At 58.5% G+C, this 16,068-nt stretch overlaps 4 protein-coding genes across 4 annotated transcripts; all 4 read left to right on the top strand.

Moving 5' to 3' along the window:
* Positions 1–1,064: 1,064 nt before the first annotated feature.
* Positions 1,065–2,336, top strand: LMXM_15_0090 (heat shock protein HslVU, ATPase subunit HslU,putative; the record flags this gene model as incomplete). The annotated part of the gene is made up of 1 exon (XM_003873484.1): positions 1,065–2,336. The coding sequence occupies one exon, from the start codon at positions 1,065–1,067 to the stop codon at positions 2,334–2,336; it is 1,272 nt and encodes a 423-aa protein (XP_003873533.1).
* A 1,714-nt stretch (positions 2,337–4,050) lies between these two features.
* On the top strand, positions 4,051–5,010 carry LMXM_15_0080 (conserved hypothetical protein; the record flags this gene model as incomplete). The annotated part of the gene is made up of 1 exon (XM_003873483.1): positions 4,051–5,010. One exon carries the CDS (start codon positions 4,051–4,053, stop codon positions 5,008–5,010), a length of 960 nt encoding a protein of 319 aa, XP_003873532.1.
* Positions 5,011–6,293: 1,283 nt separating this feature from the next.
* LMXM_15_0070 (conserved hypothetical protein) lies at positions 6,294–7,700 on the top strand (the record flags this gene model as incomplete). The annotated part of the gene is made up of 1 exon (XM_003873482.1): positions 6,294–7,700. One exon carries the CDS (start codon positions 6,294–6,296, stop codon positions 7,698–7,700), a length of 1,407 nt encoding a protein of 468 aa, XP_003873531.1.
* A 1,217-nt stretch (positions 7,701–8,917) lies between these two features.
* On the top strand, positions 8,918–11,965 carry LMXM_15_0060 (conserved hypothetical protein; the record flags this gene model as incomplete). Its single annotated transcript, XM_003873481.1, has 1 exon — positions 8,918–11,965. The coding sequence occupies one exon, from the start codon at positions 8,918–8,920 to the stop codon at positions 11,963–11,965; it is 3,048 nt and encodes a 1,015-aa protein (XP_003873530.1).
* Between the last annotated feature and the right edge of the window lie 4,103 nt (positions 11,966–16,068).

Genomic DNA, 16,068 nt, shown 5'->3' with positions numbered 1-16,068 from the left:
TAGACGCAGTTGAGCGAGGGACACGCTGGCAGAGCATCCCTCGACCACGTATGCGTCCACTGGTCCCTGGGATGCGCCCTTGCTTCCTCTCCCCTACCTGTCATGGGGGTTTGAAACAGTCAAATCACAAAGAGGCAGTGCAAAGAGCGTTTTCGTGCAATGTACAAAGACAGCGAAACAAAGCTTCGACACATGTCTCGGCAGGTGTGCATTGGATGGAAGGGCGCTACGAATCCCTCTTCGTGTGAGCGTGCAGCGAATGTGCCTTCCCTCATCCCCCACCTCACCACCTCCTTCGTCCTCTCTCTGCCTTTTCGGCACTCCTCCCCCCTCCACACCCGCACTCGATACACAGTCGAATACGTGTCGTGTGTTTCTCTCTCTCGCTGTGTCCCGGTGCTGCTGCGACTTCTCGTCTTTCTGCGGTTGATCCTGTGCACGTACCCGTCCGCCCCCCACACATATTTGGTTTCTCCTACAGACGCACACGCACGCGCTTTCTTTTTCATCTTCATTGACCTTTGCACTCGCTTGTCCCTGTGTGTGCGTGTGTCGCTGTTTGCAAGGGACGTATTGGCGAGCAGGGGCTCAACATACATTCCGTCCGTCTGTTGCTGCAGCTGGCTGGTGACCCCCCTCGCTCCCTCGCTCCCTCGCGCTGTTGCGCTGCACTGCTTTCTTTGGCGTGCTTTATGGACGGTACGCGCGCTCTGTCTTTCTTTTTTCGCTTCGTCTTTCGCTCATTTCCGTCACAATCCTCGCCATCACCGCAACTGCGGCGACTTGACACGCACCGACGCGTCACTTCCCTTACCCCTTTCTCCTGTCACATGAGCTCCTCGCCTCGTCGGCTTGTCTTTCGCATTTTTTCACCATCTTTCTCTCTCGCGATGCACCGCGCCATCTCGCTATCTTGCCGCTCCAGCGTAGCTGCCACTGGTGCTGCGTCCTCGTACACGCTGCTCACGGGCGTACGATGCTGCAGCACGGCTGCTGCCGCTGCTGCTGCGCCTGCGCCAGCCACACCCTTCACGAACCCCGGCTCCAAGACACTCATTCGGGACATGCGTCCACGCGAGTTGATGAAGGAGCTGGACCGCTACATTGTGGGCCAGAGCGAGGCTAAGAAGGCTGTGTCAGTGGCGCTGCGCAATCGGTGGCGCCGCCACCAGGTGCCGAGCGACATACGCGAGGAGATCGCGCCAAAAAATATTCTGATGATTGGCCCGACCGGCGTGGGCAAGACGGAGATTGCCCGCCGCCTCGCCAAGCTCGTAGATGCTCCGTTCGTCAAGGTGGAGGCCACCAAGTTCACAGAGGTCGGCTTCCACGGCCGCGACGTGGAGAGCATCATCGAGGACCTCTATAAGGCCTCCTTGTCGCAGACAAAGCAGAACATCCGTCGCCAGCATGAGGAGGAGGCGAAGTTGAAGGCGGAGGACCGCATTCTTAAGTCCTTGGCCGGTGTGTCGGACGGCTTCCGCGAGCACCTGCGCAGCGGGGCATTGGACGACATCGAGGTCATGGTTGAGCTTCAAGAGAAGAAAGAGAAACCCAAGACAGCGAGCGGCGAGGGTGTCTTCATCTCTCTCGACATCCCTTCCATGATGGGCGGGCAGCGCCAGCAGACTGTGAAGAAGGTGATGAAGATCAAGGACGCTTTCCCGGCTGTGCTGCAGGAAGAGCTGGACAAGATGATGGACACCGAGGACGTCACGGCGGAGGCGCTGCGCGCCTGCGAGGAGGACGGCATCGTTGTCATCGACGAGATCGACAAGATCGTGACGGCGGCGGGCGGGTACAAGGGTCACCAAGCCTCTGCCGAGGGCGTCCAGCAGGATCTGCTACCGTTGGTAGAGGGCACCACGGTGTCGACGAAGTTTAATGTGCAGGTGAGGACGGACAAGATTTTGTTTATCTGCAGCGGCGCCTTCCACAGCGTTAAGCCGTCCGACATGCTGGCGGAGCTGCAGGGCCGTCTGCCCATCCGCGTCGAGCTCCAGCAACTGAGTAAGGAGGACTTTCACCGCATCATCACCGAGCCCCGTTTCAACCTCATTGCGCAACACAAGGCTATGATGGCTACCGAGGGCGTCGACCTCATCTTTGAAGACGACGCGCTCTGGGAGATTGCTAGCATCGCCGCCTACATCAACTCGACAGTGCAGAACATCGGCGCGCGCCGCCTCATCACGATCACGGAGAAGGTTGTTGAGGAGATCAGCTTCGAGGGGCCGGAGCGGAGGAGCGAGAAGTTCGTCATTGACGCCGCGTACGTCAAGAAGGCTGTGGACAAGATGGTCAAGAAGGTGGACATCAAGAAGTTCATCTTGTGAGGTGGTGTGCGTCTGTGTGTGCGTGCGTGCGCGTGTGACGGAAGGCGGATGAGGGGAGGAGCAGGAAGGATAACGGGACGGGTGAGCCGCATTGGTGGAGCGTGTGTTTCTTCACCCCCTCTTGCACTCTTTCGTCTCGCCCGCCTTCGCTTTTCTTTCCTCTTGATAGATTCTTCGACCCAGCGGTGGATCGAGATTGACGCGTGCGTTTTGGTGGCGTAGTCGGCAGATGCGTGTGCGTGTGCGCTCACGCCTCTTTATTTTTCGTCGCGTTGCAGCTCTTATAAACATGTGTGTCCATGCTTGTGCGTGCTCCTGGGGCGATGCAGTCTGTGCGCTGTGGCGCACGCTTAGCAATGCTAAGTGACAGCAGCCCTCATCACGACTGCAACTGAACGATGTGGTGGTGGTGGGGGAGGAGACAGACTAAACCGGCTCTGTAGAAGAGGTGGAGTAGCGGGGGTGGGGTGGGGTACACCACGGCACATCACGCTTCACTTCTTTAGTGCATCTCGTGTGTCGGCGACTGCGTTGGCTGGCCGGCGCATGTGCACCACCAACTCCTCGTCTCTCTCTTTCCCTTCCTCGTGCTCCGCTTGCTGTTCACTTCTTTTGTGTGAGGGCGTTGTGCTGTCGTGGCGTTGGCTCCTCTTCGCTGTTACGCTGCGAGGGGGGTTGGTCGATTGCTTCACGTAAGGTGGCTGCGTTGTGGTCGCTGATGGGTTGTTGTGCGTGCGTGTGTTTGTTTACGCTGCGGAGGTGTCACAGCGGAGCAACAGTCTGTGTGTGCGTGTGTGGGCAGCGGCGCTCTGAGCGAGGGCGCCAAGTGAGGCGAGGAACGAGTATGGACGGCTGCCATATCCTCTTCATCCTCCCCCGCTCTCCGCGGATTTCCACACGGCGTTGCTCCACCAACATGCTTCTCTCGTCTTTGCTGCGGCTAAGAGAAGGCACACGAAGAAGCGACAAAAGGAGCAGCAAGAGTCAAAGGATCAGAGAGAGAGAGGGGGGACGCACCCTTCCCTCCCTGTCCCCAGCGCCGTCTTCCTCTCCCAGCAAGTCGTGCGCGCGCTTGTATGTCTACGGTAGTAGGTGACATGTATGTGTGTGTGGGGGGGTGCGCGGGTAGCCGATGTGCACACCGGCCCACCCGCTCCATCTCTCATGTCCTCGGCGCCCACGTATCGTGATGGCCCATTCGGCTATGCAGCACTGCTGCTGCTGCTCGCCGTCTTTGCGTGTCGTTGCTCCTCCTCCTAGGCAGCCAGAGCCCCTCGCGTCACCGTGGCAGCAACAACGCTGCATCCTACGGAGGTCGATGCGTGGCGAAGGGCCTTTTCCGTGATTACACCTCTTTCCTGTCTTTCCTTTCGGTCTCCATCTCTACTCTGTATCCCCCGTCTCCCCTTACCTCGCAGTTCATCTGGGCAGTTCCGAAGGCGGAGGGCTGTCGCATCGCTTTTTCGGCTCCTGCGCCCCTTTTGCATTCCCCTACATCAGACCCTCGGCAGCTGTGGTTTGCTCGCACGTTCTCTCTTCACAGCCCCCCCCCCGTCCTCTTCCCATCCCCGCTGGGGCACACTCGATCGAGGAAGCGGCAAGTTGAAACGGACGCGTGCCTGCCTCTGCCTCTGCGTGTCTGCTCGTTGCACGCCCTCTCTCTCGTTCGTTTATCCTCACTTCGTCACGCTTTTTCCTTCTTGCTCATCCCACTATGCGGCGCTCCTCGTCGCGCTTGTATAAGATTCCCAAGAATATGGGCGTGGCGCCGCGCTTCGACACGTGGAACGACAAATACGAGCCATGGGAGCACCTGAAGCGCATGGGGCGGTTGGCGGGCACCGGCTTCTACATCCCTCCGGAGTGGTACAACCACTTTCGCATGTTCCCGCCCATCAACCACAACTTTCCGCAAGAGAAGACGCTCAACCCACACAACGCGAGCGAGCCGACACAGGATGACACGGACCACCTTTCCGTCGAGCGCATCGCGCTGCGCGATGAGCTGGCGCGCAAGAGCCGCCTATTAGCCTCGGAGGGAATGCGGTATTACAACGTGTTCTGGATACGCAAGCCGCTCGACCGAATGGAGCGGCATTACTACGAGCTAAAAGGAAAGGGTGTAGAGCACTCGGTGGCCATCAAGCGGGTGCTGCAGATATTCTACGACGACCTCACCGTGAAGAAGCGCGTAGCCACCATTCAAGCTGAGGAGGCGAAGCTGTCCGGCAAGTACATCTCCATGCGTGAGGCCACGGTCCTCATGGGGGTGCTGACGCAGCTGCAGAAGGAGCAGCTGACTCCGCACCAGGTGACGTTGCTGGCCAAGGAGCAACGAGAGAGGGCGCAAACAGGGGAGGCCTTTGTCGCCACTGTGGAGCGTTCTACCGATGCCGTTGCTGACGTTGACAAGGATGCCGCAGAGGGCGACGAGGTCATGTCCGCCGACTCCCTCGCCGAGTTGCTTTCCACGGAGGCGGACCTGGACGAGAGCACTCCCTCCATCTCCTACAAGGTCACGATCCACGAAACGGAGCATGACAGCGTGAAGCAGCTGCAAGAGTTGGCACTGGATCACACCGGCAAGAGCGACTGGTACACAGGCGCGTCGCCTGTGCTTCACATAGAGGAGCCGGTTCCAACAAAGCGCACTCCTGCCAGCAAGAAGACTTAGCGCTGATGCGCAGCAGCGATACTCTCACAAATTCGTGTATCTCGCCTCTCTCTCTGCGCATGGGTTGGCTGCTGGGCATCAGGGAATGGTGTTGGACTCTACATGGACACATCAAAGAGCTTGCGGGGCAGGAGAGGGGCAATATGAGGAGAGGGAGACGCCGCCGCTGCGGATGTGTGCCTGTGCCACAGCCGCCGCCCCCTCCTCTTCGCTTCTTTTTCGCTGCTTCGCTCCTCCACTTGCCGCTTCTCTCTTCCTTTCTCACACTCCTTTCATCGTGGCCCAAGGTGTAACTGGAGGAAGAGGGTAGGTGGGTGGCGTTGGCTGGACTGAGGGAAGTTGTCGGTGGACCACTGTGCAGCTTTCGATCCTTCCGCTTGCACCCGTGCCCCTCGTTTTGCAGCTTGTTGAGGGTTTCGTATGCACGTGCTTGTGTGTCTCTCTGTAGCAGCGCGTGTGCTCCGCGCGTCTGCATGGCTTTTCTCCACATTAATCGACAAGCAACAAGCAGAACGAAACGAGATGACCCGAGAGACGCGTTCACGTGAGATGAGCGACCGCAGCTTAGTGTTGACTGCGCGCGGGCAGCGCGTGTCTGCTCGAGTGCACTTCCCTTAAAGACCACCACACGATGCGCGTGTCTCTGTGCCCTTCTATTCAAACATGGAACTATGCCGATGGTGGAGTAGGGTCTTCGCTGCTCCGCACCCCCTCTCCCCGTCAACTCCCTCTCTCGGTGCTCTGCATCACTTTTTTGACGCCTTTGCACCTTTTCTCTCCCCGCCGCAGTTGCCATCCTGTAGAGTTTCACGTCCGATGACCACGTCGTACTTCTCTCTCAATTACCTACTTCATCCTCCCGACGTCTACCTTACCGCTTGCCGCTGCAGCCGTTGCCGTTTAGCACACCTGCAGGGGACACCTCCGCTTGAAGTCCCCCCACGACTCTCTGCGTCTGTGTACGGCGTACATGTGCATCGGGAAGCTGCCACCTCCGAGAGATCATGAGTCAGCCGCTGCAAAAGAGTTCGTCTCCGCCGGCAGTGGCTACCGACACAGAAGACGGGAGCGTTGTGGGAGTGAATCGCGGACCCAAGGTGCGGCGTGACGTTATCGCGTCTCGCCTCGGCATACACGATGCCGACCTTCGTGGGACGTCGCCAACGCCGTCGCTTTCCTCCTCTTCAGTGCTGTCATCCGTTAGCGGCGTCGGGGAAGGCGATGGAGACTCAGATGTCAGCTGTAGAGTAGGGAGCGCTGTAGCACGCGCGGTGCCGGTGCGCATGCCCTTGCCCTCCGTCGCCAAAGCTGAGGCTGCCTTGCAGAAGACGGTGCACCTTTCCAGAGGCGGCCTCTGCGCGGAGTTCACAGCGGAGGACATCCGGCGCATCTCCGACGGTGACGTACTCCGCTACCTCTCTACCCACTCGAGCGCAAGCGCCGAGGGTGACGGCGGCACCAAGACCGCACCTGTGGAAAGGCCCCGCGTCCCTGCGACGACGACGGCGGACATTGAGGCGCACATGGAAGCTTTGCAGGAGGAGATCAACACTTTTATCACCGTAGTCGACAACGAGGGGTGCAGCTACGAGATCCGCGTTGGGGCCTCTGGACATGTGCAGGTGCCCATCGAAGACGATGATCTCGAGGATGGGGCTTCTCTCTGTGAGGTTGAAGGGGAGACGGAGTTGGTGCCAGCAGGTGACGCTGCGCTCGTTGCCTCGCCCGACGAAGGTGCTGCGAGGACCGAGGGGGTCACATCTATCGCCGTCTCTCTGCTGTCTAGTGAGGCGCCGCCGACAACAAGCCACCCACCGAGCCAGCGAGTGCGACGCCCCCCGCTGTCAAAGCCCATCCGCCCGACGCGGTCCACAGCGCACCACAGCGCACGAGTGCATCAGGTGACACGCTTCTCCAAATCCCCTCCACCGGCGCGACCCTCGAAGTCCAGCCGACTGTCTACGGCGAGGCCGCCGGCGTTTGCTGTGCGGCCGCAGGCGAGTCTGACGACTAGTGAGGCGACGCGTGTCGAGCACTTGCTCGACCCCTCCGCCACTGCTGCTTTAATGGCGAACCCGTATGTGCTTGGCCCAGAAAAGGAGAAGCGGCTTCGCGTTTTGGAGGCAGAGGCCCGGCGCCTTGCAGCCGTCCGCGGCGCGGTGGTGACCGAAGACGCCTTGCAGCACCTCAAGGACGAAGCGACAGACGTGCTTGCTGCCGCGTTGCCCGATGTCACGGAAACAACCACAGATCTCGGGAACGCCTACATGCGCTATGCAAGGGAGCATGAGAAGATGGCGCATCAGATGCAGCCCGTTAATGAGCGCCTCCACGCGCTGCAGCGACGGGCAGCGGCGCTCGCGCTAGCCCCGGCTGATGACGTGCCTTCATCTGTTGCAGCACTTCGGCCGTCCTGGGCGCAGGCCATAGAACCTGTCATAGAGGAAGAACAGGTTCAGCGCCTGCTTGAGCTCGCTCGCGAAGAAGAGGCTATGGCGAAGGAGGCGGGACTGAACTGCGTTTTACCACCGGCGCCGGACGATCCACTCAGTGGGCTGCGCCGCCACTTGGGTGCCGCCTGCACGCGCGCGGCTGATCTTTTGGCGATGTACGAGTCTGCACCACTCGCTCTGCGCTCTCCAGTGGCGGCGGGGGCCGAGGACGCAGACGACAGCGGCCCTGAAGCTTAACGCGGGAGATGTTGATGTCGCCATGTGACCTCGCTTTGTGAACGTGTGTCCTCGTGTAGCCCTCATGGACGCCGTTGGACTTCTTTCTGCTCTTATGTATCGTGCATGTGCTGCGCTCAACCAAACAGGGGCAGAGGATAAGCGCTTTCTCTAGAGGCTGGCGCGCATCTTTTTCGTTTCTGCGACGTGTTGGTGCTCTGCCTCACGCAACAGGAGTCAAACGCCATTCTACACCACCCACTGTCCACCACTCGCCAGCCTGCCGCAGAAAGCCCCGTCGCCTCGTGCGAAGCATGCCGCTCACACACGCGTCGCCGCCATGCAGCCGTCCCAGCCAGCTGAGAGCACGGCCTCTGCCTCACACTCTACGCACCACCGCGCCGCGGGTCGCCTCGCAGCCGCTCCCATCATGCCGGTCGCCACCCGGTGCACCCCCCTCGGCGTGGCGCGCAGGCTCCCCCATCCCGTAGGCAGTGAGGGCCGGGTGGGGTGCGCTCGAGTGAGGTTGGCGCTGTGCCCGTCATGCGGGCGCACCAACGCGTGCACCGTTGCAGGGCGCCCCGATGCCGCGCCATCCAGCGCCCGACTGCCGGCATATCGGCGGCGGCGCATCGCTGTGGCCTCCGCACGTGCTAGGCACATGACCCTGGCACCAGAGGTGGTTCCGGCACTGGCAGCATGGGGGCGTACGGGAGGCCCTGGGATGCTGTGCACCGAGAAGTGTGGGTGGGTGCCCCCCTCCCGTCATCAGGTGAACCCGTCTCTTTGTCGGGAAAGAAAATAGTTGAAGTGCACTGGAAGACTGGGTGACACATGTGTGCCGGTTTCCGTCATTTGTACGAGTTTCCGTCTTGAAAACACGTGCTGGCGTTGACTCTAGCCTCGTGATCGTTCCATCTCGCGGACGCAGGCTCACGTACGTGCACAGCATGGTGTGGATCTCTGTTTGCCGCGTGCCGTTCTCTTCCCATTATAACCCCTCTGTCTGCGTCCCCCTCTCGCTGCCCCTCACTCTTTCTTGTCGTGTTGCTATTGAAAGTGACCTCCCACACATCCGCGCGCACATTCGCCTCTCTCCTGCCCCCCGAACCCCCTCCCCCTTGTTCAGCCCTTCTTCCCTTCGTTTGTTCCCCGTGTCCGTGCGCGTGTGCGTCCATATTTGCCCCCCTCCCCCAGTCCTCCCTTCGCCTCACTCTCTCACCTCTCTTCACTGGAAGATGCTGATGGAAACACAGATTAGCCGCTCCCTCATCGAGAGGGAGCGCCGCACTGAGTCTGTCTTCCGCCCACCCAAGTTCGTGAAGTGCGTGCCGCCACATAAGAAAACACTCACGGCCACGGCTCGCCCATGGTACCCGACGAGCGCCGAGGTGGAGAAGAAGCCGCTGACTCCTCGACTTATCCTAGCACCACCCACCGCGTTAGGACAGTCACCAGATGTCAAACCAAAAAGCGCACCTGTGCTCGCACCGCTCACAGACTTGTCGATGCAGAGTCTGCAAAGCAGCCTGTTCTCTCCGCTCAGCACTCCTGTGCACACCTTCTTTCACACCATCACAGAGGTGGCCACGGCGGCGCGTGTGTATCCGGTGGAGATGTTCATGTCGGTCCGGAAGGATGCCTCGCACACGCCACACGGCGTGCTCCGCTGGTGTGTGCAGCAGTACCTGGAGGTGCCCACGCTGAAGGTGCCGACGCACCTGCAACTGTCAATGAGCGAGGTGCTGAACTCGGAGGACGGCATTAGTCGCGGAGCGCTGGGCTCCGGCCTAAAGGGCAGAACACGCGCGAAGCCGGTGCGACAGGTGCACCACAAGGTGATGTCGGTGCTGAGCCGCATCACCCCGCAGAAGTTTACGGAGCTGCTTCAGGAGCTGATGCAGCTCCCGCTGCGTCAAGCGGACGAATCTGAGCTGCACGAGGTAGTCAAGGTGTTCTTTGACAAGGCCGTGCAGGAGCCAGAGTACAGTGAGCTGTACGCGCGCCTCTTCAATGAGCTGTGCGAGATGAAGGATGGCGAGCGCGAGTTAGAGGCGGAGCTGCGCGACCGCCTCTTCTGCAACCGGATCAACCGCGAGCTTCTACACACCTGCGACGAGGAGTTCCACCGCCCCATCGAGCTGACTGCCGACGAGAAGGTCGACCGGACCACTGGCAAGCCCTACAGCGAGGAGGAGGTGGACATGAAGCGCACTCGCCTGAAGAACCGCCTCGTTGGCAACATCAAGTTTCTTGGCGAGCTTTTCAAGATCAACCTCGTGACGGAGCGCGTCGTGGAAAATATGTTCAAGCTGCTCGTCGGCGACTTTGACCCGAGCAACCCTGTCGAGCGCGAGGACTACATCTTCGAGGTTTTCTCGACGCTGATCCGCACCGTCGGACCGATTCTAAAGGAGCGCCGCCCGCTAATGCTGGCGCGCTACCTAGGCGTGGCCAAGGCCGTCGAGAACTCGCACCCGCGCCCCCGCATCCGCTTTCTCATGATGGATCTGAGTGACCTCAACAAGAAGCAGGGGTGGGTCTCCAGCGAGCGGGTGATGCGTGAGGCGGACTCGTGCGACGACCTGCAGCGCTCATCGTCCATGAAGCATGTCGACAGCGTGACCAGCACCTCCTTCCTGCAGTCCTCCATCATGACCCCGAGCGAGGACAACACGATGCAGCGCTGCGACTTTGCACTCTCTCGACCAGCCTCCGTCGCGTTCCGCGATAACTCCGGTTTCGGCGCCAGCATCACTCTCTCTCCCTCGACACCCAGCAACAGCCCCACCTTGTCGCGCACCTACGTCCCGCCGAAGCCGGCCTCGCTGAGCCCTTCGCATTTGCGCCCCTCCTACAACGCGCCTGTGCAGGGCTCCCTGCCGGAGCGGCGGTCCCCGGCCTCCACCTATATTCGCCCGTCGATCGACCTGCCCGCCTCTCACTCCCTCAGCAACGCGCCGCCGCATTCCTCGCTGCCGCGAAGCCGCACTTCGATGGTGGGAGCGACGGAGGTGGTCAACATCCAGGAGGTGACACAGCAGCTCATACAGAACTTCAACGACCCCAGGGAGGAGGCGACCGTGTTGAATGGCATTAGTGCGATGAGCCTCAAGAACAAGGTACTGTGCCTGACATGGTGGCTGCGGCAGGTGACCACCGATACCTCACGCTTCGAAGAGCGGCAACGCATCACAGAGTTGCTCTCCTCGATACTCACCTCATGCCCCTCCTTCCAGCCCAGCGACTTGATCTCCGCCATCATTGAGTGGATCCGCTTCGATATTGAAAAGGCGGAATACCACCAATGCCCCCGCATGTTCGAGAACATGGGTCACATGATCCAGCGCTGCTACGCTGCCGATGTGTCTACGCTGCCGAACATCAACGAGGTGCAGAACCTGCTTCACCTAGGCCTCTTCAACGTCATGCTGCATGACCTGACCACCTCGAACGGCACGGACCAGATGGTTACCCTTGTCAAGAGTGCCTTCTCGATTGGTGTGTCGCTGCTGAACACGATCGCCGACCGGAAGAGTGAGGCGGCGACGCTGCGCGTGGCGCTGCAGTGCCGCTTTCGGCTATTGCCATACTTCTTCAGTGTCAGCAACCTCTCAGAGACCGGCATTCCATGCACCACACCCCAGTGCCGCACACCGACGACGCCGAATACGCGCAATATCCCGCAGATGGAGTCCATCAGCAGCGTTGGCCACTATGATCCACTGTCTCAGTGTATGCTGTTTCACAAGGTGGCCGACGATGCCGAGTTTGTCGTGCTGCGCCGCGCCCGGGTCGATGCCAGCGAGCGCACCGCGGCGTGGAGGGAGGCTTTGGTAAGCCTTGCCCTCGCGGAGACCGGCAACGGCTCCACTATCTCGCAGCTTGTTCAGATGGCCAAGGTGATTGGTGCTCTCCTCGCATGCTCTACTGTCTCGGTGAACGGCGCGAACTTGCTTTCGGCCACCGAGGTGGACGAGCTTGTGGGTGAGATGCTGAAGCGCCGCTCTGGCCCGCTGTTCCAGGCCATGGCCGCCATGGAAGTCATTATGCACCACACGCTGTCCGTCTCCGGCTCGAACCCGCGCAAGAGCATCCGCGTCCGGCAGCTACGTCTCATGTACTCCCGCTGGTGCACGCTTAACATATTCGACACGACGGTCGTGATGAACCTGCTGCAGAGCCTGCATGCACCAGAGAACGGTTCCAGCGTCTACGCCGTGTACCACAACGCCCTCGTCGATGCAGAGCTGCCATGGGCCACCGTCCTCACATACTTATCGTAAAAGGCGAAGAAAAGACACCAACGTGTGTACTGTCATACGGACACAGACAAGTAAACAATACACATGGCTCTACATGCGTGTGGGAAATTGTGAGTCTGTGCTTGCGAGTGAGAGATAAGGAGAACGTAACAAAGCCTGCGTGGGACTAACATAACAACAAACATTGCCTTTACCAACGAAACAAGTGAGCGCCGAACCACTCATCGGCACGGCGCTGCGTGGCTCTCTCGTGTTTCATTTTTCATCTGCGTTCCTCTTTTCCTCGTCCCCTTTCTTTTTCTTTTTCTTTTTTTCTGCAACTGTCCCTTGTCTCTTCCCCCCCCCTCACGTCTGCCTCCCTCACGTGCTCTCTCACTTGGCACTGCGCTTTCTACGTAACTTGCTCTCTCTCTTTCTCCTCGCCGATCATCATCGCGATGTCGACGCGAAAGGAGAAGGGAAGGACAGAGCCACAGCAGCGGCAGCATCAGGAGACAGAGACGGCTACAGCTAAGGCCGAATGTGTGGTGCAGTACAGTGCGAGTTCGTGTCTTCTTGTTCGCCCACATGTTCTTTGTACAACTCATAAAAACACAATGTAAACACCCGATCCGTTCAGCCAGCGTACATCCCCTCGCGTTCGTCTACACGCCTCTGCTTCTGCGTGATGAACCAATAACTGAGGAGGACGGGCGTGGGGAGGGCGAAAAGGCGGCGAAACATCGACCAAGTCGATGCCGCCGCGCAGCAAGGGGAAAAGGTGAAACTGAGTGTCTAACGGCCACAAACTCGACGGCCGCAGGGAGGGAGGGGAGAGAGCATAGGGGGAGTATAACACTAGTGAAGAGCAAAGGCGGATGCGGAGGGAGGAGCGAAAGGAGAGACTGAGCAGGAAAGTGCTTCTCTTCCATCTCTCTTTCCCTCCGTGTTCACACAACTTCCCACCTTCAACACCGGCATCTCCGCACATGCGCGTGTGAGAGGATGCTCCAATAAAGGGATGGTGTTCACACGACTTCACTCCCAAGGAGAGTGCGATGGGAAAAGACCGGAAAGCGGTGACGAGTGGGGGGGTAGTGGCAGAGAGAAGGCGAGATGCAAGGTCGAGATGTGAACGACAAGTGGATCAGTGTGACCTTTTCGATCTTCTTTCCCTCTCTTTTTTTCCCCTTCTCTCCGACTTCACGTGCCACGTGCCTCCCGGTGTGTATGACTGTTGTGCATCGTCTTGTATCTGTTATGTGTTATCTTGGGCTACCCTCCTTCTCTCCATTTCCCTATCTGTGCGTGCGCGCCTACGTGTCTCGTGCTATGTCTGTTCTCACCTGCGTTCTTCGACCGTCAGCTCATGCTTTCGATCTCTTCGCTCGCTCGTTTTCTTCTTTGTTTTCGACATCAAAAACAAAAATGTGCGACGACGTTTTTTCTTCTCCTTTTCTCTATTTGAGTGCGTGTTCCCTCGGTGTCTCCCTCGATGCGGATTTCTGTGGCGCTGTGCTGTGCGCAACCCTGCTTGTATTCGAGGCTCTTCTCTCTCTCACACGCGCACGCTTGCCGCCTCCTTCCGCTTCTCTTTTTCGCCTTCACCACCACCACTTCCTCCTTTCGATTGAGCTTTTTGTTTTCTCCTTTTCTCTGCTTTTCCGCGACTTTATGTGTTTTTGTGTTCCGTTTGCGTTTCTGTCGTCTGCGATGCCGCCGCCATCCCGCTAACCTTCCTCTCCCCTCCTTCTCTCCATCGGTAAAGCCACACAACACGTATTTCGCTGTGACTGTCTGACTTCACGTACTGGATGCTGTCATGTGTACAAGGGAGGGCAGCGGAACCTGACTTTGAAAGTAGAGGTGGAGAAGTCTAGGCTGGAAGGGAAGACGCTATAGGAGAAAGATAAAAGGAATCGGCGCGCAAAGGCAGCAGCGGTGCACGTGATGGCAACGGTGCACATTAATCGCGCTTTTTATATCAGCTATTTCAGTTTGGTGTGTTGCTGCACTCCACTTTGCTTCGACGCGGTTCCACCGACCTCTGCCATCCCTGTGCTCCCACACCACCACTGACAAACACCCGCATACCCACGCCCCACCGCTGGACATGCAAGCTAAGTAAAACGGACGGTAGTGACGAAAAGTGTGGGCGAGAAGGCTGAGTTAAGAGCCATGGGACTCTTCCCCCTTTTTCGACTCGAACGCACTTTTTTTGGCCTTCATCATTCGCCATTCGACGGCCCTCCTGGCTGTTCTATACTTTTCAGCTCACTGCAGCAAAGATGAGGATGAAAACAAAAATCGGGAACAGGGGGGAAGGGAAACAAAGAGCACCCTCTTTCCCTTTTACGTGTGCTCGTGTCTGAGCCACCATGTGTCGCCATGTCTCTCTCTATTTGGTTTTGTCGATGGCGCGACTCTTTTTCGTTCCCATCGCACACTCATCTCTGCACACATAGACTGCCTGACCGACTGACGTTGCCGACTTCTCCCCCCTTCCTCTTTTTTTTGTTCTTGGCTTATCATGCCACTTTAAAATGTTTTTTTTTTTTTTGATGGTTCAGCTACGGAGTGCGTGTGCGTATGCCTGCACAATAGTTTGCGTGGCGATGCGTGCTGTCCCCCTCCTCCTGCGTGGCTCTCTGTGCCTCTGTGCCTCTCTCCATTCCTATTGTCCAATTTTAGGAAGTGACGCGGAGAAAACAACATACGAACACGAGGACTTACACGTCAGTCAACACGGCCCTCTTTTCTTTTTCGTTCCGTGTGTGTGTGTAGTTTTTGTCTTCTTTCCTCCCCTTCTCTATTTGCGCGTTTTCGGAGACTGCAACAGGACCCACACCCTCGCATACCCGCGCTTTCTTTGTACCGCTCTCTCCCGTCTACCTCGTTACGGTCTTTCATCGCTGTCGTGTTGGCCACTCGATTCTCTCCCCGCGTCCCCACAGCCTCGTCCCCCTCATCGATGATATCTGTGTTGCTGCTACGGCTATGTACGTTTATATTCTCTGCCCCGTATGCTTTATTTTTCCTCTTTTTTGTTCTCTGCGGTGGAGGGGGGCTGAACCCGACGATGGGTGTCCTTTTGCGTTCTTGCGCTTTGCTCTCGTCGACCCTCCGCTCCTTCTTGTTTCGTACGGGGGGGGGGCACCCTGTGGAGATGATGGGCGATGAACAAACGCGCATTCGCGGGCTTTTCTGTGCCTCCGTCGTCCCCCTTTTCTTCGCCTTACCTAGCGTATCTCCCACAAGGCACCATACGCGCGTGACTGTGTCAGGGTGCTCGCGCGAGCTTGCTGCGGCAAAGCTAGTCTCAGTGTGCGATACAGGTAGATGCGAGAGACGAAGCTGACAATGTTGGAGACGGCGAGAGAGCAGCAGCAGGTGCGCAAGGGAGAAAGCGGCAGCACACATGTCAGGCATGAAGCAGCCTCTTCGAGGACCGCAACAGGGAGGGGAAGGGCTTCTTTTGTTGATCTCGTGAGGAAACAGCAATAAATCGAGAGAGCGAGGAGCGGAGGAGAGCTTCCCTACACACGCGCAGAGGCGATACAAGGCAGGGCGCACTGTAAAGACTGGACAAGAAGTGTGCGTCACTGCTAGTCTCGGCGACAGCTTAGCTGTGCTCGGCGCCTTGGAGGCTCAATCGTGCGCTAGGTGCTTAACAGAGAAGAAACAACAAAAGTAGTGGGTGTATGGTTGGGAGGCGAGAATGGGGCGAGAGGAGGAAAGAGGAAAGAGAGCGTAGGGGTAGAGAACGGCGAGACTCCCGTCTATGGAAGCCATGGTGGTGGTGATGGGGAAAAAACTTTACTCGGCTACGCTTCCCTCATGCAGCTAGCTCATGTGGTTGGACTGTGTGTCTCTCATTTTCTCTCTCCTTCTCTGTTGTTCTCTCGCTCCCTCATTCAGTGGTGTGCGATCGGAGACTCGCGTGTCGTCTGTCTTGTGGGCCTCTGAACAAACAGACAACACGGCAAGCCTTTTTTGTTTCGCCCTCTCGAGACGGTGCATGATCAAACTCGTACACAGAGTACTCACATTGACCCGGTTAAAGTGAGTACGACGAGCCGCGCACCCCCTCACTCCCTTCCTCTCCCTCTCTTTCTTTATATCTTCGTTGGCTTAGCGCTCAAAGT

This window comes from Leishmania mexicana, chromosome 15, assembly GCF_000234665.1.
Source record: "Leishmania mexicana MHOM/GT/2001/U1103 complete genome, chromosome 15".
Classification (NCBI taxonomy): Eukaryota; Euglenozoa; class Kinetoplastea; order Trypanosomatida; family Trypanosomatidae; genus Leishmania; species Leishmania mexicana.
Note: the sequence above shows the minus strand (reverse complement) of the source record. Positions and strands in the feature narration are given on the sequence as shown.